This window comes from Cimex lectularius, unplaced genomic scaffold, assembly GCF_000648675.2.
Source record: "Cimex lectularius strain Harlan isolate CLEC.00 unplaced genomic scaffold, Clec_2.1 scaffold248, whole genome shotgun sequence".
In the NCBI taxonomy this organism is placed as follows: Eukaryota; Metazoa; Arthropoda; class Insecta; order Hemiptera; family Cimicidae; genus Cimex; species Cimex lectularius.
The window spans coordinates 457343-480096 of record NW_019392778.1 but is presented as its reverse complement, the minus strand read 5'-3'; the positions used below and the strand labels follow the sequence as shown (position 1 = coordinate 480096).

Genomic DNA, 22754 nt, shown 5'->3' with positions numbered 1-22754 from the left:
TCAGGCGAACAACTGACGACTGTCCTTCCTGTTCAAAAGATGAGCCTCTGTCCTGTTTCCCATTCGCTCTCAAGATGGTCTTCAACTATGGCATCACTTTCAACCTGTTCACCTATTATTATCAGTTCTCGGCTTCTACTTAAAATTTAAAACTTGCAAAAAACTTCTCGAGTTCGAAAAAGTCAAATCAAGTCTAGAAAATGCATTCAGGAAAACCTCCAAATACTTTCAGGACTTTGAAATTGCTTGAAAACCTCCTACTATTCAATGCTCTCTTCACATAAACTTCAAGCTACTTTAAGGTCCAAACGATCTCGATAGCCTAAGCAGGCTCTTGACTCTGAGGTTAGATTATTCACCTTTGATCGTTTCAACGCTTTTAAATTTTAAGCTTGCAAAAAAGTTATTGAAAAAAAAAATAACTATGAAAGCATAGTTATTCTTTTTCCACCTGCTTTATGTTAACCTTTTCTTGGTTTATTTTAACATCGTCTATTATGATGTTCTAAACATTGTCTTGAGTTGATAAACACATGGTTTTTATTTTTTATGTTTCTTACCCGTTTGGTTTTGGTCAAGTTTATTTTCAGTTTGTTAAAGATGAAGGACGACAGCTCAGGAAGCATCGACGGCGGGTTCGATCATTCGGCCTCGAGGCCGTACGCCAAAGTGACCTACTCGCACCTTTTGCCATCACACGATCACATCAAGGTAGGCCAAAGGTGGGCTTTTTCCCGGCGTATTTCGCTTTTTTCTCAATTTTCCAGCCACGCTTCACGTCAAGCATATCCCCGAGGATGAACATCGGTCGGATGTTCTCTCCTGCGTCGGTCCTGAGCAAGCTGAACATCTTCAATGACGACACTAACAAGGAAGAAACGCCATACCACAAACGGACGATCCAGAGCGTCCAGTCGACCGCTAACGACAGCGCTTCAGATTTCAACCTGCACAACAAGAAGGAGATCATCGCCATCTGCTACGACTGGGATGAAAAGCTCGCAGGTAAATATAGGTTAACTCGGCCCACGTCTTTTAACTATGTGCTTTTTTTTTTTTTAAGATTTGGGCTACGGGCAGGATGTCGTGTCTGAAGGTGACACGACGGTCACAGGGGAAGACGTCTATCGTTCCACTAGGCATTCGACCATCAAGGGCTATTCTTCTGACAAGCTGACCGTCGAAAAGTCTCTCCAGGACGGAGACGGCGATAGGTCCATTTCGACCAGGCGATCGACACCGTCCAGCTTCCGCCAGTCGTCTAAAGGGTCGACGCGCGCTGTCTCTTTCGGGAGCGTAGCCTCTGCCAAACTATTCTTCAAGTCAGTTTTTCAAACGCGTTCTTTAAACACCTTAATCCTTTTTATCCGCCCGGCAGGGATGATAGAAAATCGATCGATATGAGCTTCAACCTGAGCGACGGCGAAATGACCGACATGATGAGACGCGCGACCCAGTACAACTTGAAGACATCGATGAACATGCTCGACCACATACTCGTGACGAAAGGGTTCGACCTGAACCAGTTCAGGGCTCTCGGATGGGAGAAGGTGAAGGAAGGGAGGACGAGCACGGTACGCCTGACGAGAGAGATGGGACGCACGGAACTCGAAAACCTGCTCCACCTGCGGGAGGTGACACTCGTGATATCCTGCAAGAACGGCGAGCTACGCCTTGTTGGATCCGACCTCCAACAAAGAATAGGGTATTCTGACCCATACATTTATTTTTTAAATATAACATTCATCACGCCTCACTCGGGAGTATCGTGAAAATACGTCATCGAAGCTCGTGTTATAGGTCACGTGACGCCACTTAAAGGTTATATGACGTCATTGTTTCTTACGTGTTATGAAATAGATTCTTTAGAGTGTAACTGTAGGTTTGTGACGAGATTGTCACAACGTGTTAATTGATCTATGAACATGTGACGCCATTGTTAAATAGTCATCTATGACCGCATTTATTTGTTTTATGACGTCATTACGAGTTAAGTTATCGCCGGTTTTACAGTTTGATTTCATCACGACCTTCATTATGACACTAAGTCAATGTTTTATTTTTTCCCGGAGGCTGTTCCCATTTCACGATAGTTATCATGATGATGATGACTTTTATGCTATTTCAAAGTATAGCCGGGGTGAAAAAATTTGAAGTTCATGTGATGCTATTGTTTTGAACATGCTACGCCATTAATTCACTGTACTCATCCGTTTCGTCATCATCGTGACGTTTATATTACATTAAGAACATTTTATATTACATTATCGGACTCATAATTACATTAAGAACAAATTTTTATAATTTTTTTTTGTGTGTAATAAAAGTTATTTTATTTGTTCCGCAGGAGGAGAGTGATAAACAGCGACCTGCCTAAGATTTGCCATTACTTGATGGATCACCCAGAAATCAAATATCTCAATTTGGCCTACAACCAGATCACATCCGAAGGCCTACACTTTTTGACAAGCTTCTTGAGCATAAACAGCTCCATTGTAGGCCTGAACCTTATGTGCAACAACATAACCGAGATACTGTCCAGCGACGTCATCGATACAGCGGCCAATACGACGTTGAAGTCACTGAGGCTCAATGGCAACTTCCTAGGGCGCAAGTCCGGCGAGTACTTGTCGTTCCTGATCATGTTCAAAAACCTCGACCACCTGGACATCTCCCAGACCGACCAGACGGTCCTCACCCTCCCCTGGATGATACAGGCGATATTCCAGTCGAGATCGTTGAGGAGGCTGGACGCGTCGCGTCTCCTCGGTCAACCGGGTTACGGCGAGCATACCAAACACGTGGCGACCCTCTTCGGGGACCTGCTCCGGATCAACTCCAACATAGTCGAGCTGCACATCGAGAAAAATGGTCTGGGCGACCACGACATGGTCCAGCTCTTCTCCGGGTTTTGGAAGAACTGCACGCTCCAGTTGTTGGACCTGTCATGCAACAGGATCGGAGACTATGGCGCTGAGATCATAGCGATGAACCTCGAACACGGAGCGCCTCTGAAGGTGCTCATGCTCTCGCACAACCACATCGGCGACTCGGGTGCAAGAGCGCTCTCCTTCAAGCTGCCCGGCTCCCAGGTCAAACTGCTCGACCTGTCTCACAACAGGATTGGGGACGACGGCGTCGCCGACATCATATACACGGTCCGCAAGCCATATCCGCTCCTCGCCCTGTTCATATTCGGCAACAAGATCAGCGAAGCCACCTCCAGGGTCATCCTGAAACAGCTCGACGCGGGCAACCTCATGGCCAAATCCCTCGACGTCAAGGTCGCCTGCATCGGCAACGAGGTTCACTGCTCGCACAATCAATCGGCGGACCGGTACCGACTTAGTTACTACAATGTGCCTAGGTACGGGGTGACACAGCCGTACAGGATGAGGCGGGAGCTCCAAGAAGGATGCGGTACCAAACACTGCTTGAACTACATGTACCACAACGTCGTCAGCTTGCATCCGCCTCTCCAGAGGATAATCCCAGGGCGGGACCTGGAACCGTGTTCGAAAATAAAGGGAACCTGTATTATCTAAACAAAAACAAACTCTTTTTACTTTAAACGCCTGACCTTAAATAAAAACGACACCAAAGAAAAAACAAACGTTTTGAACATTTTTATTTAAGCTTTGCCCTCTCTATGCTTTTCCCCGCTCAGCTTCTCAATTCTTTCAGAGCTTTTTTGATCCTGTTCTGAACATAAGAAACGAAAAACATTAACAAGAAATCAAAAAACTTAATACACAAAACCCTTACCTGAATGTCTTTAGCGATGATCTCACCCTTGGCGGAAATAAGTCCATACAGCTCCTCGATCTCTTTCTTCTGAGCGAAACTGTCGTTGCTCGTCGACGAATAAGGCCTGGATATGGTCGAGTTGGAATGCTGCGACATGGTGCTAGGCAGCGCTCTTGTCTTGTTCACCGCCGTCCTCACCCGCTGTAACATGCTGACTAGCCTGCTCTGAGCGTCCTGGAACCAAGGTTGCTCCGAGGCTTGTACTTCTTTTTGACACGATGTTACCGAAGATCTTGACTCCTTTAACCAATCATCAATTAATTTTTCAACACTTAATTCAAAACTCAATGTGATAACCAGATAATTGTATGGGACAGATGTGGATTTGGAGAAGGTATCAGCTTGAGTCATCGAGATGACATGATAAACATAACAAACGATTCACTGTGCCTAGGTTAGCTTAAGAATGTGTAACATATAAACTCGTATATACATTGTTACATCATCATTATTATATTCTTTACGTCATCAATGATACTCCTTTATCCGTTAGATTAGGATAGATTGTTTTGTACTGATGTTAGTTACCTTTTGCGACAGATTTTCGCTTTCTGGGACACTTTCGTAGCTTCCCTGCGAACAAAAACTGATGGTTGTGGGAATGCAGGATTGGAAAGCAAGAGTGTTTTTTGGAATTACGTTGTAGGACAAGTCCGACCGGCTTTGTCCCACTTTGTTTTGTACTTCATATGGGCAATCCTCGAGAGACCCCGTCGACGTCGACTTGATGTCTTGGGCCCGATCGACGGCCTGACACCTCTCGACGTCCTCCATCGCCCTCTTCGCCTTCCTGGCGGACACCTCCCAGGAGACCAACTGAAATAGTTTTTTATTGTTTTTGTTTTCTTGAGATATTATAGTATACTCACCATGTCTTTGATGTCCTTCTCAATCTTTTGTCCCAGTAGGTCAAGCTTCCCGGCCAGACGATCCGACTGATCTTTCACCATCCTCTGGAGGCTGTCGGCCGGAAGGGGCGTCCTGCAGTCGCCACCATGGCCACCCTTCCAAAGCTCTTCGATGCAGGAGTAACAGAGCTGGTCGTTCTTCGGCTTCGGCTTGACGCGCATCTTCGGAGGTAGTTCTTCGTCTGTCTGGCATGGCACTTCTTCGTGCGTCTTCATGGGCCGTCCTTCGCCCGTCTGGCATGGCACCTCTTCGTGCGTCTTCATCGGCGGTCCTTCGCCGGTCTGGACGAGCGCTTCTTTCTTCGGCTTTTCGTTCATCTCCTTTGCCAGGTTGGCCCAACCGTACATGATTTTGTCGAAACAGTCGTTCGAATCTTTCTTCTCGACCTTCTCTACATTTTCGGGTTTGGGAGGCTTGGGCGGATCTCCGCCTTCGTCTTTCCGTTCCCACTTGCTCTCTTCTTTGCGCCTAGACTTTGCTTTGCACTCGACAGGCTCGCACTTCTCCATTTCTTTCGTCTTGGGCCTGCTAATGGCTTCAGGCCTTTTAGACTTCTTCCTCAACTCCTCCCTCTTCGACAGGCTCTGCTTGATCCTTTCGACCTGTACGGGGCACTTTGAGGACGACGGGAAGGGCGTCGTACCGGCGCATCTTTCCTGCTTCTTCTTCTTTTTCCCGTTCGAAGAGCCCTTCACGGCGTGCTGTTCTGCTTTGGCGGGCCTACGAGACTCACCCCCCTCGTATCGCTTCTTCGCTACCGACTGCATACCCGCCACGATGTCCGGTATGTACGTGTTCTTGACGTGTAGGTGTTTCTCCAACTGCGGCGTGAAGGATTCGAGATTCTCTGAGCCCCTACACGGAGACCGGGTCGACTCCCGCCGGCGCTGGCATTGAGCATTGCCAAACCTGTTCACGCAATTCGGCTTCAAAACAAACAAAAACAAAGATTAAAGAAAATATAACAAAACAAAGCCCGGAGTTAAAAATTGAAATACCACGGCCGGGCAGGAGAATCCCTCATCAGGATACTTCTGTAAATGCCTGGCCAGCGCCTTAGAAAGGACCCTGAGCATAGCAAAGCTTTCTTTTCCCTTTTTTTTTATCTTGACCTGAAAACCTTGTTTTTTCACATTTGTGTTTTTTGTTTTTGTTTTTTCATATGGAATAATGGAACAATTTTTGTCCCGATCGGACTTTCCTGGACGCGTCGGCTATGTGGCCGTCCGAAGACGGACTGCCGCCTCCTCCGGCCCAATCTTCCATCGTAAAAAAATACAAAGAGACTGGCCGAAAAGCCCGGGGAAGACAAATTTCTTCATTTCATCCCGGCCCGAAAATGGTATCGGGTGGTGAAAGAAAACATGTGACTTTTTTCAAATTTCCAATTTACACTAGAGAAACACTTTTGAATTGGTTTTTCTCCGTTTTTTCCTCCCTCTTTCCACCAGGTCGGACCGCCTTCGATTCGGGCCGCGAGAGGACGTGTTCAAAAAATTGCAAATAAGACACCGGGAAAATGTACCGATTTGGATACGTGAACAGCCTGAGTATGGCGGGTGGGGGCCGGCTATACATCTCGCTCGGCCCGCGCGACCTCGCTTGTTTTTGACCCGGCCTCCGTTGGACGAGATGCCTCCGGGTGAGACCTCCCCGAGACGAGACCATATCGACCTTGGGCCTTCTGCGAGTGGCTGAGGAAGATTTCTGATATGCTCGAAAAGATCGCGAGGACGCGGCTCCTCGGCCATCTACCAGTCGTCGAGAAAGCACGCACCCTCTGCCTATTACGACCGGTAATTATACAAAAAAAACTTCTAATCTAGGAACATTCATAAACTTCATGATGGCCTCGATAAAGGTGAATAAGTTTGAACCTTTATCAATGCCGTCACATGAACTATAAAAACAGACTGTATTCCTGGTAATAACAGGTCATAAACCAGCGTAAGACACTACGATAACTGCACAAGACTCTTAAACACGATCTAAGATGACGTTAAATACATACGAATAATGGCGACACATTGTCGATGACGTTTAATCAATAAAGTAACACAAACACATCGATGACCTCTCATAACGTACAAACACTTTCATCCTTGACGTAAACCACGATGTAGTAACGAAGGCTATAGCACTATCATCAATGACGTAAAATAATCTTTAAACACTTTCAACAATGACGTAACAAATAAACACCAGAGCGACGCATAATCTGTAAACATTTTAATACATTAGGTAACACGTACACAACGGTGACATCACTTAACTTTAAACATTTTCATTGATAAGGTAAAAAACGTACATAATAATGACATCACATAATCCATAAAGACTTTCATCGATGATCTAACAAAATAAACATGGCGTCGATAACCTATAAACTCTTTAATCCAAGAGGTAACACGTACAAAATGATGACATCACAGCGTTTTAAACACCTTCATTCATAAGATAAACACGTCCACACAATTAATGTAATGTAAATAATGACATCACGTAACCTTTAAACGTTCATCGGTTACCTAAGATGTAAAAACGATGACGTCACACGAGCTATTTCACTTTCATCGATGACGTAAAACATACACAGCGATGACGTACTATAACCGATTGCGGATTGTCTTTCCTTGTAATAATCGTCGCAATCTGACTTTTTAAATTTTGATTATAGTAACTCTGAGTTTTCATGTACGCCATGGGATTCGCTATGAGACTGCTGAAATGGAAATCTGTGTCAATGACGTCGTGTTGACGTAACACAACCTACAAACGCATACTAGTTCTACCTAGTAATAAAGGCAATATCTGACTTTGTAAATTTAATCACTTTGACGTAGAATAATAAAAAATCGTCATAATGGGTATAACCGAATAAAAGTTGAGCCCTCTCTTGCTTTTAATGACGTAACAACGTCGTCACATAACCTATAAATGTGGATTATATTTTGTTTTTGGCTGGGAATCGGTCGGATGTTGTTTTAGATGATTTTCTTTGTTATTTTTCTTTTGTGCATTTGTTTTGTTTTGTTCTAGTTGCGGATGCAAACATGCGACACGATTCCGATGAAGAGGTATACAGTATTGGACCCCGAGACGGCGATGCCGACGCCGTCCGAATCGTCCCAGAGCGGCGAATTGTTCCAAGGAGGGAATTGCGCCAGGAGGTCGAGAACCGAGGGGAGGGACTGCCTGAAGGTGAGGGTACTCTCGACCCGACCCAAAGACGAATCTCCGAGGACGGTGAGGTCCTTCAATTTCTTGATTTGCCCCAGGAAGCCGTACCGCCGCGCTCCGAGCCCCATTTACGATTCGGTCCGCTTCATCAGCTGCAATCCGAGGACGTCAGCGAGCCAGAAGTACGATATCATGAATCACTACACGGTGAAAGGCCAGCCGAGAGCGGCGGCGCTCCCGTGTCCAGGGGTGCACGGACAGGGCTCAGGGTACCGGCGGATCAACGAAGGCACAACGCCGGAGGTCAAATGGGGCTGCGATGAGTACAGGTCGGGCTGCACGACTAGGGACTGGTGCAGGGACAAGGACTGCTCATCGGGCACGGTCCTTCCACGCGGGAAGAGAAAGAATTTCATCAGGGTCAAGGTCAACATGAAAGAAATCGAACCACCCCCTGAAGGGAATGAAGTGAAGCGATGGAAACCCACGCGCATTTTTAAAACAAGGCCGACCGGGTATGTAAAACCGGCCGAGGTCGAAGGTCACAACTGCGAGGCATGCACGATGAACTGTGTCGCCGTCAAGGACGCTGACGTCCTGCCTAAACCCATTTCGAAAGAGCCAGAAACTTGCGAGAAAAAGTGGGTCATGCCGCCCGCCGTCTTGCCCGAACCAGCCGAACCCGATATACCCAAGGTGAGGATATTCCCTGATAAACCGGACCTACCTACTAAGATCGAAGATCAAGTACCGTCAGAAAAATGTTACAACTTGCCTGAACAGGTGCCGGACGTGATCGAAAACGGTTTCGTCAATTTTAGTAAAACCAAGCCTAATATGCAGAGCGACAAGTGCCAGAACTCGACGGGGTGCCAGGAGAAGAAGTCGTGTCCGCCTTCTCCCATGATGTCCGGGTCGTACGAAGACTGTAGCTGCTGCAAATGCAACTGCAAGCAAGAAAGCGCGGCGCAGCAGAGTTACTCCCAGCAAGAGCCTGAATACTCACAGGGCCAGCAGACCATCACAGGCTGCCAGTCGAGCCAAGAGTCCTGTTGCACCCAGGGTTGCTCGCCCAAGGAGAACAACTGCGCCCAGAGGTCAAATTTAGTCCTCGCTTTGGAAAAAGGCCGTTGCGAGATAGAAAGGGCCGCCCAGAAGACCCAATGCGAGTTGGACGCTTTGGCGAAGAACCTGGCTTATCAGAAAGACAAAGCGATAGCCGCTTTGGAGTACAACAAGCAAAGAGCGATACAAGGCGCGCAGTGCAACGTGAAATCCATCGAGGATAACATAAAATACCAAAAGGAGGTAGCGCACATCGCGATAAACAACGCCGTCAAGGCGGCCAAGGTCAACGTGGAAAACCTGGAAGAGACTCTCAGGCACAAGAAGGACCTCTTCGCCAACACTCTCAAGTATCAGAAAGACAAGGCACTCCACACTGCTCTGACGAACGTCAAAGAAATCGAGACTCAACTGAAGTACCAGAAGGACAAGGCGGCCAATACGATCGCGCAAGCGGTCGAATCGACCAAGTACCACGTCAACGAGATCGGCAAAAACGTTCAGTATCAGAAGGACAAGGCGGCCGTCAACCTGAACAACATATTCACGAACGCCAAGTGCCAGATAAACCACCTAGAAGAAAACATCAAACACAAGAAGGACCTCGTAGCCAATAACGTCAAGTATCACGCCGGCAAGGCGTTACAGACCACAAAGTGCACTGTCGACAATATAGAACAAAGTATCAAGCACAAAAAAGACCTGGTCACCTCACACATTAAGTACCACACGGATAAGACGGTTCAGAACGCCAAGTGTACTATGAACGCGATTGATCAGAACATCCAGTACCACAAGGACAGGACCAACGTAGCCGTCAACAACATAAAGAATGAGGTCAAAGGCATGAAATGCCGTGTCAATCAAGCGGCCCAGTCCACAGTGGCCAACATCAACTACAAGGTCAAGGCAGGAGTGGCCGAACAGACCTACAGGGTGCAGTACGCGGTCGCCAAACTCAATTGGCTTCTCAAATGGCAGATGACTAAGGCCAAGTACCACAAGGACAAGATAGCCGTCGGGGTCCACAATATGGGCGAGAGGGTGAAGAAAGAAGTTGGAGAACTGGTAAGGCTGATGATCCACCCATTTTTCATATCCATTTAACATCCGTCCATTTTTGTTTTGTTTCAGGTTGACTTTATCCAAAAGTGCCTCAGGTTGAAGTGACCGGTCTATTAGCCTAATATGTAAATGTTTTCCACCTTGGCCGACGAATGAGAGAAAAAATGGCAGAGTGTATAACAAACAAATAAATAAAACATTTATAAAAACAGTAATTTATATTGGAAATTTTATCAAATCGAGAAATGACGTCATAGTCATGTTTAACACATCATTGAATAGTGCGGCTGTCTCCGCAATGGCATCATGTTGATATTCTCTGCAATATCATTGTCGCATACCATGGTGGGCACCATCTAATGACGTCATATTACCTGAAGATAACAACGCATGCCAGAGTCACCTCCATCTAATGACGTCGTCATATCATAACTACTTTACTGAGGTTAACAACTTGTCCTCGCGTACCAAGGTAGCTTCCATCTAATGAGGTTAATGAGGTAAACCATGCATACAGCGGTAGCCACCATTTAATGCCGTCATAATTACTGAGGATAACAACGCATGCCATTGTAATCTCCATCTAATGGCGTCTTTAACTACTTTACCAAGGATAACAGCTCGTCCTCGCATGCCATGATGGGGGCTTCCAACTAATGACGTCATGATTACTAAGGTAGACCGTGCTTAAAAGGTAAATTAGTCACAATTTAATTACGTCATAATTATTGAGGTAACATCATGCCATTGTAACGTCCATAAAATGACGCCTTCATAACTACTTTACCGAGGATAACAACTCATGTCGCATACCAAGGTGATGGCTTCCATCTAATGACAACATGATTACGGTAAACCATGCATACAGAGATAGCCACCTTTTATTGACGTCATAATTACTGAGGATAACATGTCAGTGTAATCTCCATCTAATGACATCTTCATAACTACTTTGCTGAGGATAAATGATTACTAAGGAAAACCGTGCATACAGGAGTAGTCACCATTTAATTACGTCATAATTACTGAGGATCACATCGCATGGCATTGTAATCTCTATCTAATGACGTTTATTGAGGATACAACTCATCCTCGAATGCCAAGATGATCTCCATCTCATGACGTCATAATTATTGAGGGAACCACGCATACCCGTATGGCCACCATCTAATTAAGTCTGAGGGTAACAACTCGTCCTTGAATGCCAACATGGCGTCCAACTCATGACGTCATAATTATTAAGGTAACATGGATAACAGGGGTGATCGTCATTTAACGACGTCATTATTACCGAGGAACTTGGGTGCATTTCCCAGGACGTCATTATTACTAAGGATAACAACGCATATCCAATTTAAACAAAAGGAAGTAATAATAATAAACAGATAACTATGTAATAAGATGACATTGCATGACAGGTTATCCTCGATCGTCTTTATTCCTGAAGTTAACCACCTAACCTCGCATACCAGGATACTTTTATCTCATGACGTCATCATTACTGAGGACTTCGTCTTGTCTTCTCTTTCGTCAATAGTTTTGTTTAAACACAACACATTACACTGTTATCCAACTCTTGGTATTAACTGATGATGTGTTGTAAAGTCGTCAATGAGAAATATTTTGTGAAATGTAAATAATGTGTTTTCATTGCAAAATTGCGTTTATTGAGTTATAAAACTTATAAAAAAACCATGTTTGTAGATATTTCTTGCCGTTTAATTTGATTCTTGGTGTTTCCTGACAGTCTCTTCGACTTTGGTCTGTACAAAAAAAAAAGAAGAAGAAAATTGTTAGTTAACTGTTGCTAAATGGAGGATTGATTGATTGGTTACCTGTAGTTCTTTGGCGAGGGATGCTCCCTTGTCGATGACGTCCTTGAAGAAGTTCTCCACCTCATCTCTCTTGCCACCCTTCTTGGTGAAGCTCTTGTACTGCTGTTCCATGCTCTGGGTGAACGTCTCCCAAAAGGATTTCAGCTCGTCCCCGTACTTCTGGACGTTGTCGAAGGCGACCGGTGACTTTTCCCTCAGGTCGGCTCCCAGCTCGTCCAGCTTCGCCTTTACCTGTGCGACGGCATCGTTCAACTCGGGCCTCGACTTGAGCTGGTCCTCGAGTTTTTTCTTCGCCTCTTCAAAGTTGGCGAAGAGCTTGTCGTTCTGCTCCCGGACGACTTTGACGATCTCGGCGCCGTCGGGGTTCTTGGAGAGGCCGACCTCCTTCTTGAAAGCGTCCACTGCCTCGTCGATCTTTGCCTGGCCTTGCTTCACGAACTCCTGGAGGGTATCGACCGGCGTCTCAGCACTACACTGCAAAGGATAAAGACAGGGAAAATCAATTTTTCATTCTTGAACGAAAATATGATCTTATAACGCGATCAATGTACGTAAAACTCGATCAAAGACGAAAAAGCCGATCATGGAGAAAATTATGACGAATAAAACTCTAGCATGGAAGAAAATATCGTATACTACTGGGTCATGGATTACCTGATTACGGACGAAAAACTCGATCATAGACGCAAAACCATAGAGCAAAACATGACGAATAAAACCCGATCATAGACGAAAAATCCGATCATGGAGGAAAATGTGACGAATAAAACTATCATGGAAGAAAATATCCTATACTACTGGATCATGGAATAAAAACCTGATTACGGACGAAAAACTCTAGAGAAAAAAAAGACGCAAAACCATAGAGGAAAATATGACGAATAAAAAACTATGTCATGGAAGAAAATGTAAACTACTGGATCATGGACTAAAAACTTGATTACGGTCGAAAAACTCGATCATAGACGAAAAAGCCGATCATGGAGAAAATTATGACGAATAAAACCCGATCATGGAGGAAAATATGACGAATAAAACCCGACCATAGACGAAAAACCCGATTAAAGACGTAAAACTCGATCATAGACTAAAAACCATGGAGGAAAATATGACGACTAAAACTCGATCATAGACTAAAAACTTGATTAAGGACGAAAAACCCGATCTTGGAAGAAAATATGACTAATAAAACCCGATCATGGAGGAAAATATGACGAATAAAACCCAACCATAGACGAAAAACCCGATTAAGGACAAAAAACTCGATCATGGACGAAAAACCATGGACTAAAACGACTAAAACTCGATCATAGACTAAAAACTTGATTAAGGACGAAAAACCCGAACTTGGAAGAAAATATGACGAATAAAACTCAATTATGAAGGAAAATATGACGAATTAAACCCGATCATAGACGAAAAACCTGATCTTGGAAGAAAATGTGACGAATAAAACTAAATTATGAAGGAAAATATGACGACTAAAACCCGATTAAGGACGAAAAACCATGGAGGAAAATATGATGAACAAAACCCGATTAAGGACGAAAAACTCGATCATAGACTAAAAACTTGATTAACGACGAAAAACCCGATCTTGAAAGAAAATATGAAGAATAAAACCCCAACATAGATGAAAAACCCGATTATGGACGAAAAACTCGGTCATAGACAAAAAACCCGATCATGGAGGAAAATATGACGAATAAAACCCGACCATAGACGACAAACCATGGAGGAAAATATGACGACTAAAAATCGATCGTAGACGAAAAATCCGATTAAAGAGGTAAAACTCGATCATAGACTAAAAACTTGATTAAGGACGAAAAACCCGATCATAGACGAAAAACCATGGAGGAAAATATGACGACTAAAACTCGATCATAGACCAAAGACTTGATTAAGGACAAAAAACTCGATCATGGACGAAAAACCACGGAGAAAAATATGATGACTAAAACGCGATCAAAGACTAAAAACATGATTAAGGACGAAAACCCCGATCTTGGAAGAAAATATTACGAATAAAACTCAATTATGAAGGAAAATATGACGAATTAAACCCGATCATAGACGAAAAACCTGATCTTGGAAGAAAATATGACGAATAAAGCTCAATTATGAAGGAAAATATGACGACTAAAACTCGATTAAGGACGAAAAACCATGGAGGAAAATATGACGATTAAAACTCGATCATAGACTAAAAACTTGATTAAGGACGAAAAACCAGATCTTGGAAGAAAATATGAAGAATAAAACTCAATTATGAAGGAAAATATGACGAATAAAACCCGAACATAGTTGAAAAACCCGATTATGGACGAAAAACTCGGTCATAGACAAAAAACCTGATCATGGAGGAAAATATGACGAATAAAACCCGACCATGAACGAAAATATGGTCCATGGATGAACTATTTGTTGTTTTAAGGATTACTTGTTCATGGATGAATAATTTGATCATGATGGAAAATGATCGTATAAACCGTCATCACAGACGAAAACACGATCGTCTACTCAGACAATTTATGGCCTTGTATAAAGAAATGATCGTATATAACTCGATCATGGTTGTATTTTAGTTTTATCATTTGTTTTAAATGCTTTTTATGTTCTATCGGTGGCTTGTCGTGTTGTGGGAGTGTTTTTGTAAATGGGGAGAAAATGCTGCCGTTTCTTACCTGGACGACGAGGATGGCTGCGAAAACGAAGTAGATCGGGTTCATGTTGGCGACTGACGTCCGGCAGGTCCCAACCCGGGCCTTTTATAAACGAGGAAACGGTCTTCTTTAATCTAATCTTGAACGGATTAGGGCCGAAGGTTATCCCCCGGTGGCGGTGTTTCTATGGGAGATTAACGTGGGGGCTTTTGAATCTCTTTACACCCAGCCCCCTTGTCCTTTTAACGGGAAAATAGAGCTGCAGGTACTTCATTTTCTATTTTATTTTCAAGAGGAATCGAGACGAACGTCTTCTCGAACTACTATCTTCCGATGATATCTGATAACTCGTCTTCAAATAATCGGAAACCTTTGGTCATAAAAACAAACAGCGCAATTCTTCCACTGGCCGGTTCAGTTTTATCCAATATAAAAATCCATCCCATTTCAAGATTAGATAAAGTTTTATAAACCAAAACAGGGAATTTGTTTATAACACGATTCCTGGATGAAGGTAAATTAGGGAAGAACAGAAGCCAATACCCATGTCACTTTGATTCTGGCGGCTGGAAAGTCAGAACGGGGCTTGATCAAGTACTGAATGACTTGATAAAGTCCGGCTTGAGAACAGCCAAGGCGATCCGGCAAGCCAAACTCGATCCAATCTTCGTCCATGGTCAAAGGTCATATAGTACACTCTTAACCGTTACGTGATTATCAGATCTTCTTTGCCTTCACGGTTAGCTGTACGACAAATGGCCGTGAAAGCTCCTGTTGATAGTCCATGGTATCAGGATTTTGTCAGATATGGTCCATGACTCAACATGGATCAGGTTCTGGTACCTATGGAAATAAACCAAGAAAGATCCACGGCTGTTTGGTATTCCATCAAGTCTATGTCAGACTTTGAGGAAAACGAGAAAAACACGTATTTTTGTGAATCAGAGTATACAGGGCACAGAAGCAACTAGGTCGATGTGATGATGTTCATCCTATGATGATTTTTTCTCCCCATCTGGATAGGTCTGAGCTGGTTATGTATATAATCAATAATAATAAATAATGAATATCTGTTATTCCTTGAGGAAAAAGTTGCCTTAATTTATCAGGATAAAAAGACTGAGTTATTTGAATGTATTTAATTGCTTAAGTGGTACATTTTCTATTTTGATCAAGCGAACAAAATGTTCGATTTGTATATTTCCATGCTCATTTTGCTTAGCTGTCCTGAAGTGTATTTGGCCTGGAGGCTCTCTGTCACTCTGAAGATGTCAGAGTCTTCCGTGTGAGATTTCAGCCCAGGGTTTCTGCAAAAAATAGTTCATTATCGTTTATGAGTTTTTTTAATCTGTGTGCCTTGTTTTGGACCTTCCTTGGACGAATCTGACGACCACTTGGGTGAATCGTGTTGCCAAAGGTTCGTACCTTTGGTCGTATGGTGGGCAGTCGTTTTGGACATACATGAACGGTAGCTTGTAAGGCAATGTGCAGTTTAAAGTCGCACCGAAGGTTTCGTAGTTATACATGAAAGCTTCGAAAGGTCCTTGATGAAAATGCGCCTCAACCATGGCAGGAACGATGTACCACAAGTTGCTCAGAAGTTTCCACAAGTTTCTCTTCCTCTTTTCACCCGGGAGGTATAATTTTGACAGTTCTTTTTCAGATGCTTCCTCATAGGTGACCAAATTGCCGTGGGAGGCTTGCCAAATTGTTTCAGAGTTCCATTTGAAACTGTAGCCATCTGATGGATGTAATGATAGTGAGGGTCTGGTATATCTTTGTGTATAGACTTACAGTTCAACATGTCAGATGCTTCTCCGTCCTTTAGACCTAAGAGAAGGGAAAAGTTTCTTTTGGCTCTATCCCACCAAGGGTTTGCGACGATGGTCGTAAGGTCGACTATCGGGTTGAACATAGGAAACTGCTTCTCCCATTCCAACCGTCTCAGGACTCTTCTGCAATAAGCCACTTGTTTCTCCTTGCATATCTTGGTTACGTTGATGTTGATATTATACGCCGATTTTACAATCTCTTCGCTTGTCTTTTTCCTCATGCAGGTAAGACCGTTGCAACCGACGCTGAACCAAAAGTGAAAATCGTTGACCAGCTGGTGGAACGTTTTCTTAACGGTCAGCGACCTCGGACCGAACCTGGAACCGCTGAGTGCGATCCCCTTTCTTATTCGACCAGAAAAAACACCGTTGAGGTGGAACAGCACGTAAGATGCACCCGAACCTTCTCCACCTAAGGTTATATCCTCCGGATCGCCTCCGAACATGCGTATATTCTTGATGACCCATTTGATCGCGACCTGTTGATCCTTAAGACCAAAGTTGCCCCAATATGAATAAATCCCGGCGCTGCAGAATCCTGCGGAATATTTTTAAATGAAACAGTACAAAGTAGACAAACGTAGTTAATACAATACCAAGAACATCGAGACGATGGCTGACTGTTACAACGACAATCCCATGATCTATAAGACGCCCCGGGTCGTAGATGCTGCTCCTGCTCGTACCGACGACTGATTCCCTCCCTTGGAGCCAAACCAAAACCGGCATGCTTTTACCTCTCTAAGAACAAACATGACTATAAAATCAACCTACCTAAAGTTAAAAAAAAAACAAACTTACAAACGGCATTGGAGTATGAATATTGAGGTACAAGCAGTCCTCCTCTCCTACTAACCTACCATCCAAAGGGTTCGCCTCCAAGCAGTCCACTTTACGTCTTACATTGACGTTTTGCGTGACAGGCTCAGGGTCCTTAGAACAAACTTTTTATAAAAAAATAAATAAAAATATAAAAAAATAACTACCATAAAGCTAAGCATCCCGATTGGAGCTTTGGCATAGCGGATACCGGATACGACTAAGTGCAGAGTTCCTCCTGGGGACTGAACAACATCACCCTTAAACCCACCCACTAAAAAGAAAGCATTAAATAAAGATAAACATACAATTTGTCATGACCTCACAGTTGTATTCGGCATGACGGTACGACATGAGCATCGTAGCCACTGATGTGAAATTGACAGACTTCATGTTTGGCATTAACAAAGGATCTCGCCTTTTTTTTATCGATTCCATCCATGTCCAATTACATCCCGTGACTAAACAACCGCGGAATCGATTATTACTAATAAAATTTAAGACTAGCATCGACAAACTAGTTTCTTAAAACTTTCAAGCTGTTAGGAAACCATAACACATCACCATGCTTCATTATGATTTATGCTTCGAAGTCCGAACAGGACGAGAATGTAACATATTCGATCTCTTAGTACAACCTGGTAACGATTAGGATCAGGAGTTGTTTTAAAAAGTTGTACAAGCTGTTATCAAACTATAAAATATTACTTTGCTTCACTATGATTTATGCTTGGTAATACCTCACGGGTCAAGAATAAACATAATCGACGTCATAGTACCTTAGCCTTGGAAACTAGAGGCCGGTTACATTCTAGTTGTAGATGATGTAGATGTAGATGTGATATTTCAGGGTGTGGTATACTGCGCCCTTTGAGAGCTATTGTATCCCCCGTTCTCTGCCTAAAGCACATCGGTGAGTCCTATTTCATCAAGAAACTTGATTAATAGGCCCGGTTTTAATGGTTGAAGCTCTTCTATGGTCACATTGTACATCCCAAAACACTTTCTCCTGCGAGCTAAAGTAGCTCCGCAGTTTGTTAGTAAGTTGTTGGTGTCTTTTCTGCTTCCTTGCAGAATCTACATGTGCCATCTTGGTTTGTTACAATTTTCTTTAGATGTCCATTTAATCTACTGTCCTGTTAGGATTCGCAATCTGTTCCTGCTTCTTTTGACACATTCTGTGATTTCTTTCTTGCTAAAATTGGTTAGAAGATTCTTGGATTGTCTATGCCCATTAAGTGAATTCCAAAGTTCGCTCATTTTCTTTTTGTCCTTCTGTCTGAGATATTCGTTAATAGTGTGGATTCCTATGCCACAGAAGGGTTCGGGTCCTATCAGCGGTGTAGCAGCCCCTTTCCTTGCAAGGGTGTCCGCTTTCTCGTTGCCTTCTACTCCCATGTGTCCTGGGACCCAGCAAAGGCTGACTTTATTCTGCATACCTAATATATTTAGTTTGGTTTTGCAGTTCAGCACCATCCTTGAACTAATGGTATTTAAGCTTAGTGCTTTGATGGCTGCTTGGCTATCTGACATGATAACTATATTCTTGTTTTTGTATCCTTTATTTAAATTGAATTGGATACATCTTTCAATTGCGTGAATCTCAGCTTGGAAGATACTGGTGTGTTTTCCAATGGGTTCTGAGTATTTGGTGCCAGGTCCAAATACTCCTGCTCCCGTACCTTCTTGTGTTCTAGATCCATCTGTGTACCAAAGGATGGTGCCATTTTAAAGGAGTTATTTCCCTTTCCTTCCCATTCCTTTTTGTTGCCCAGATGTATTCGGAATTTTTGGTTAAATTCAAACATCCTGTTCATGTCATCTCTTGGAGCTATGAGTGATGGATGGTTTTTCCACAGTTTGTTTCTGTCTCTCCATTTCAGTTTTATTCCTGTTGGAGGTTTCTCTCTGATAAAGTTGATTATGGTTTTCTGTGCTGTCCTTTCTACCATGTGATGTAGGGGGATTAATCCCAATATCTTTTCCATGCTAATTGTAGGACATGTTCTCATTGCTCCCGTTATGCATGCAAGTCTCTGTATTTTTGTGAGTTCTTTCCTTTTGGTTATTTGTTCCGCTTTATCAGCCCAGGCTATAGCTCCTTATGTAAGTAAAGGTCTTACTATTATGGTGTACATCCATAACAAGGTTTCTGGCCTACATCCCAGTTTCTCCCTGCTATTCTTCTGCACACCATCAAAGCTCGTGTCGCCTACATTCTAGTTCATTGGAAAAATAATTTTTTCATGGTTTTCTCAATTTTATTTATTCACAAATAATCATAATCATTATTATAGGTGTATCTGTTCAGACAATAAGAATGTTTTCCATGTCTTCATTCTTCTCGATATGGATTCGTCGATTACAGCGAACGCTTCGGGGTTGTACAGAGCTTCTGTGATGTTGAAAACGTCCCGGTCGTAGAGGTAGGTTGGAAGATCGATTTGTCTGGAAAAAGACAGGGTTGATTATTTGTTTCTCTGGTTGATGAAGGAATCTGACTTTTCGTGGACGAACGTCGCGATCAGCTTTGCGAGCTTGGCCGCCAAGACGCGGTTCACCCTGTCCAGAGGTGGGCAACCGTCGATTAAGTCCATGAATGGTCCTTTGTACTTGGTGCACGTCGACAAGGGAAATATTTTGTAATCGTACATGAAACCTATTAAAGGACCGCCGTGGTGTTTCGTTTCGACCATGGCTGGAAATAAGAACCACTCGTCGGCTGTGAACTCGGCCACGCTTTGAACCGAATCGACCTCCGGACTGTACAGACTTTCGAGGTTTTTCCCTAAATAAAAATCGTCGCATTTGCTCCTCTTGCCAGGCACGTAGATGTCATAGAGGCAAAAGAACTTCCAAAACATGTCCTTGCCCCAGTCATACTTACCTGAGACTAAAAAAAAACATGGATGTCATATGAGAAACAAAGTTGAAGGTTTGAACTACGGTATCTTCCGATATCGCCTTCGTCTTTTCTCAGCCCAATCAGAAGGGTAAATTTCCCTTTGGAACGATTCACCCAAGGATCGGATTTTATAGTATCACCGTCGATTACAGGTATGTAGGACCTTTTAGCGTTTTTCCACCAGGAGGATATCTGTAAAAGATCATTGTTAAAAGCGTTCTTAAGAAAGAAATTACTTGCTTTTTGTCTTGCACGGAAGTCAATTTGGGCCACGTCGGCCAAACCGATACACTTGAGGTATAAAGACATTTGGTCGACGTTATAACAGCCAAGCTCGTAGAAGAGCTCGACTGTGCGGTTCCTGACCCATCTGTCCCTGGACAACGCCCAAGGCGCGAACCTAGAACCGCTCAAAGCTATGCCTCTTTTCACCCTGTACCTAAAGTACCCATTAAGGTGGAAGAGTACATAAGACGCGCCCGCGCCTTCTCCAGCGAGGGTCACTCTATGAGGATCACCTCCGAACATGTGTATATTCTCCATGACCCACTCTATAGCCAACGTCTGGTCCTTGAGTCCGTAGTTCCCAGGTAAAATTTCATTTTCAAACTCGCAAAACCTAGGTCAAATCATTAAAGAAAAGTGGAAAAAAATAAGGAAACATTGTGTTACCAAGCGGGCCGAGGCGGTAGCTCATGGTAACGACTACAATGCCATAATCCATATGCCTAGCCGGGTAATAGACGCTCCCTTTGTTGTTTCCGATCGGGAAAGCCTCACCTTGTATCCAGACCAACACCGGCATGCTCCTATTGACCTAATGGCATGACTTATAAATATAAACAAAATAAATATAAATAAAAAACAGAACTGACATAAGGCACAGGCGTGAAGACATTAACGCACAAGCAGTTTTCCTGTCCTATCTGTCTGTTGTTCGAACGGTCTATCTCAAGACAATCGACCTTACGCTTCTCGTTGGTGTACATGACTCGATAATTCGGATCCTGGAGTGAAGAAAACCAACCCAAAGACCTGATTTTAATCCTAGTGACTTTTTACCTTAAATGTCCAAGGGTCGTAGGCGTAGTTGATCCCGTAGAAGGATATGAACAAATTGCCCTCGTATGTGGCCGACACCTCGCCTTTCATATCTTCTGCGTAAAACAAACTTGGTAATAAAATAGAAACGAATTTGACATAAAACAACGACCTGAGGTACTGCAGGTGATGCCATGTCGCCCAGAAGGCTGCCATCGTGTTTCCGTTTACCTTCATGACCTTCCAGACTCTTTTAAACTAAACAACTTACGTTGACGGTTCGATATACCATGTCTGATTCGGTGCGACTGTGAAAATCGATAACCGGCTTTAGTTTATCAAAATTTCACCCACGTCCTTCACCCAAAGATTGAAACAACTCAAATCGGACGGGCCTTCATAATGCCAAAAGTTTACATCCTAAACCTATTTTAAGGCAGCTCCAGGAGGCCATAACCTGACGGTTTACATCCTAATAAAACTAGTTGTCCAGGTAGATATGGATGACCATGACTCGTGTGGCTCGATAACTGAAGGTTTTCTTCTCAATCCTGATAATTTTTAGAAAACGCTAAGAGTTCATAACCTCAAAACCTCTTAATCCAGATGCTTATGGGGCATCAACAGGAGCGTGCTTAATCTTGGCATCTTGCAAAGTAACGCCAAGCGCTCATAACCCTTAATGTTTTCTCCTATTCTTACCAGGCATCATCAGGAGTCCATAACCTGAAAGGTTCCTCCTAATCCTTGTACATACCAGGCAACTCCAAGAACTCATAACCTAAAGGTTTCCATCAAAGGCCAGATACTTTGAGGCTGCAAATAGAACAAGTAACAGGTAAACCTGATGCCTTTAAGGCAGCATAAGGAGTATGTAAAATTGAAGTTTCCACTAGGCGTAGGTAATTAGAAAATGCTTCCGTCTTCCATACAGCATTCTTCTATTTGCAGGCTAACTTGCTTAGGTTCGACTCGACCTTCTCATCAATAATACCCAATCGAGGTTGAGCCCCCATAGTTTAAGGTCAAACTATTCGTGTACCTAGAGTAGGAAGTGTGTGAAGGAACATGTAAGACGTCACCAAGAGTATTAGCTTTGGGGTATGACGTCATCACGCTTTTTGTGCGCTCTTATTTATTGGCCCCAACCGGGTAACAGGAGTAGGAAGTACCTGAAAGAACAGGTAAGACGTCACAAAGTGTATTAAGAAGGGGTATGACGTCATCAAGCTTCTGAGGTCTTCTATTTTGTTGGGACTAGCGATGTGCCAAGAGTAGGAAGTGTACGAAGGAACAGGCAAGAAGTTATTGGATTTGACGTCATCAAGCTTCTGCAGTTTTGAAATTCGTTGGGTCTAGCAATTTACCAAGAGTAGGAAGTGTTCTGATGCACTCTGATTTGTTGGATCTAACAGGGTAACTGGAATAGGTAGTGTGTGAAGGAACAGGTAATAAGCCACCAAGTGTATTAAGAAGAGGTATGTCAAAGGACTTCTGAGGCACTCTGATTTGTTGGACGTAAGAGTATAAATGGAGTAGGAAGTGTGTTAAAGGACAACTAAGATGTCACCAAGTGTGTTAAAATGTGGTATGACGTCAGACAAGTTCTCCTTGCTTTCTGATGAGTTGG

At 43.4% G+C, this 22754-nt stretch overlaps 7 protein-coding genes across 10 annotated transcripts; 2 read left to right on the top strand and 5 right to left on the bottom strand.

Moving 5' to 3' along the window:
* Positions 1-17: 17 nt before the first annotated feature.
* On the top strand, positions 18-3607 carry LOC106670803. 2 transcript variants are annotated; one of them, XM_014401400.2, is made up of 6 exons: positions 18-345; positions 591-711; positions 768-1005; positions 1064-1322; positions 1379-1705; positions 2348-3607. In XM_014401400.2, the coding sequence occupies exons 2-6, from the start codon at positions 601-603 to the stop codon at positions 3543-3545; spliced, it is 2133 nt and encodes a 710-aa protein (XP_014256886.1). In that variant the 5' UTR covers positions 18-345; positions 591-600; the 3' UTR covers positions 3546-3607. The 2 variants fall into 2 exon arrangements, with proteins under 2 accessions (XP_014256886.1, XP_014256885.1); XM_014401399.2 differs by lacking the exon at positions 18-345 and having other exon boundaries at positions 498-711.
* On the bottom strand, positions 3449-6069 carry LOC106670805. Of its 3 annotated transcripts, XM_014401404.1 has the most exons (7): positions 5715-6069; positions 4677-5642; positions 4447-4623; positions 4336-4380; positions 3766-4047; positions 3615-3702; positions 3449-3541 (listed from the first exon to the last, which is right to left on the bottom strand). In XM_014401404.1, exons 1-6 carry the CDS (start codon positions 5790-5792, stop codon positions 3664-3666), a joined length of 1587 nt encoding a protein of 528 aa, XP_014256890.1. In that variant the 5' UTR covers positions 5793-6069; the 3' UTR covers positions 3449-3541; positions 3615-3663. The 3 variants fall into 3 exon arrangements, with proteins under 3 accessions (XP_014256890.1, XP_014256888.1, XP_014256889.1); XM_014401402.1 differs by having other exon boundaries at positions 4336-4623; XM_014401403.1 differs by lacking the exon at positions 3449-3541 and having other exon boundaries at positions 3612-3702; positions 4336-4623.
* A 15-nt stretch (positions 6070-6084) lies between these two features.
* Positions 6085-10237, top strand: LOC106670802. The gene is made up of 3 exons (XM_014401397.1): positions 6085-6512; positions 7756-10029; positions 10096-10237. The coding sequence occupies exons 1-3, from the start codon at positions 6429-6431 to the stop codon at positions 10129-10131; spliced, it is 2394 nt and encodes a 797-aa protein (XP_014256883.1). The 5' UTR covers positions 6085-6428; the 3' UTR covers positions 10132-10237.
* A 1429-nt stretch (positions 10238-11666) lies between these two features.
* On the bottom strand, positions 11667-14785 carry LOC106670879. Its single transcript, XM_014401539.1, has 3 exons — positions 14549-14785; positions 11862-12335; positions 11667-11789 (listed from the first exon to the last, which is right to left on the bottom strand). Exons 1-3 carry the CDS (start codon positions 14591-14593, stop codon positions 11745-11747), a joined length of 564 nt encoding a protein of 187 aa, XP_014257025.1. The 5' UTR covers positions 14594-14785; the 3' UTR covers positions 11667-11744.
* Positions 14786-15675: 890 nt separating this feature from the next.
* On the bottom strand, positions 15676-17633 carry LOC106670744 (crystal protein-like). The gene is made up of 7 exons (XM_014401325.2): positions 17505-17633; positions 17346-17452; positions 17161-17292; positions 16956-17100; positions 16322-16897; positions 15896-16268; positions 15676-15834 (listed from the first exon to the last, which is right to left on the bottom strand). Exons 1-7 carry the CDS (start codon positions 17614-17616, stop codon positions 15699-15701), a joined length of 1581 nt encoding a protein of 526 aa, XP_014256811.2. The 5' UTR covers positions 17617-17633; the 3' UTR covers positions 15676-15698.
* Positions 17634-19472: 1839 nt separating this feature from the next.
* On the bottom strand, positions 19473-20701 carry LOC106670743 (cholinesterase 1-like; the record flags this gene model as incomplete). Its single annotated transcript, XM_014401324.2, has 2 exons — positions 19473-19626; positions 19681-20701. A coding segment is annotated over one exon (630 nt), but the record flags the coding sequence as incomplete, so codon positions are not given.
* LOC106670891 (esterase SG1-like) lies at positions 20697-22749 on the bottom strand. The gene is made up of 3 exons (XM_024227717.1): positions 21146-22749; positions 20959-21090; positions 20697-20900 (listed from the first exon to the last, which is right to left on the bottom strand). The coding sequence occupies exons 1-3, from the start codon at positions 21359-21361 to the stop codon at positions 20703-20705; spliced, it is 546 nt and encodes a 181-aa protein (XP_024083485.1). The 5' UTR covers positions 21362-22749; the 3' UTR covers positions 20697-20702.
* Between the last annotated feature and the right edge of the window lie 5 nt (positions 22750-22754).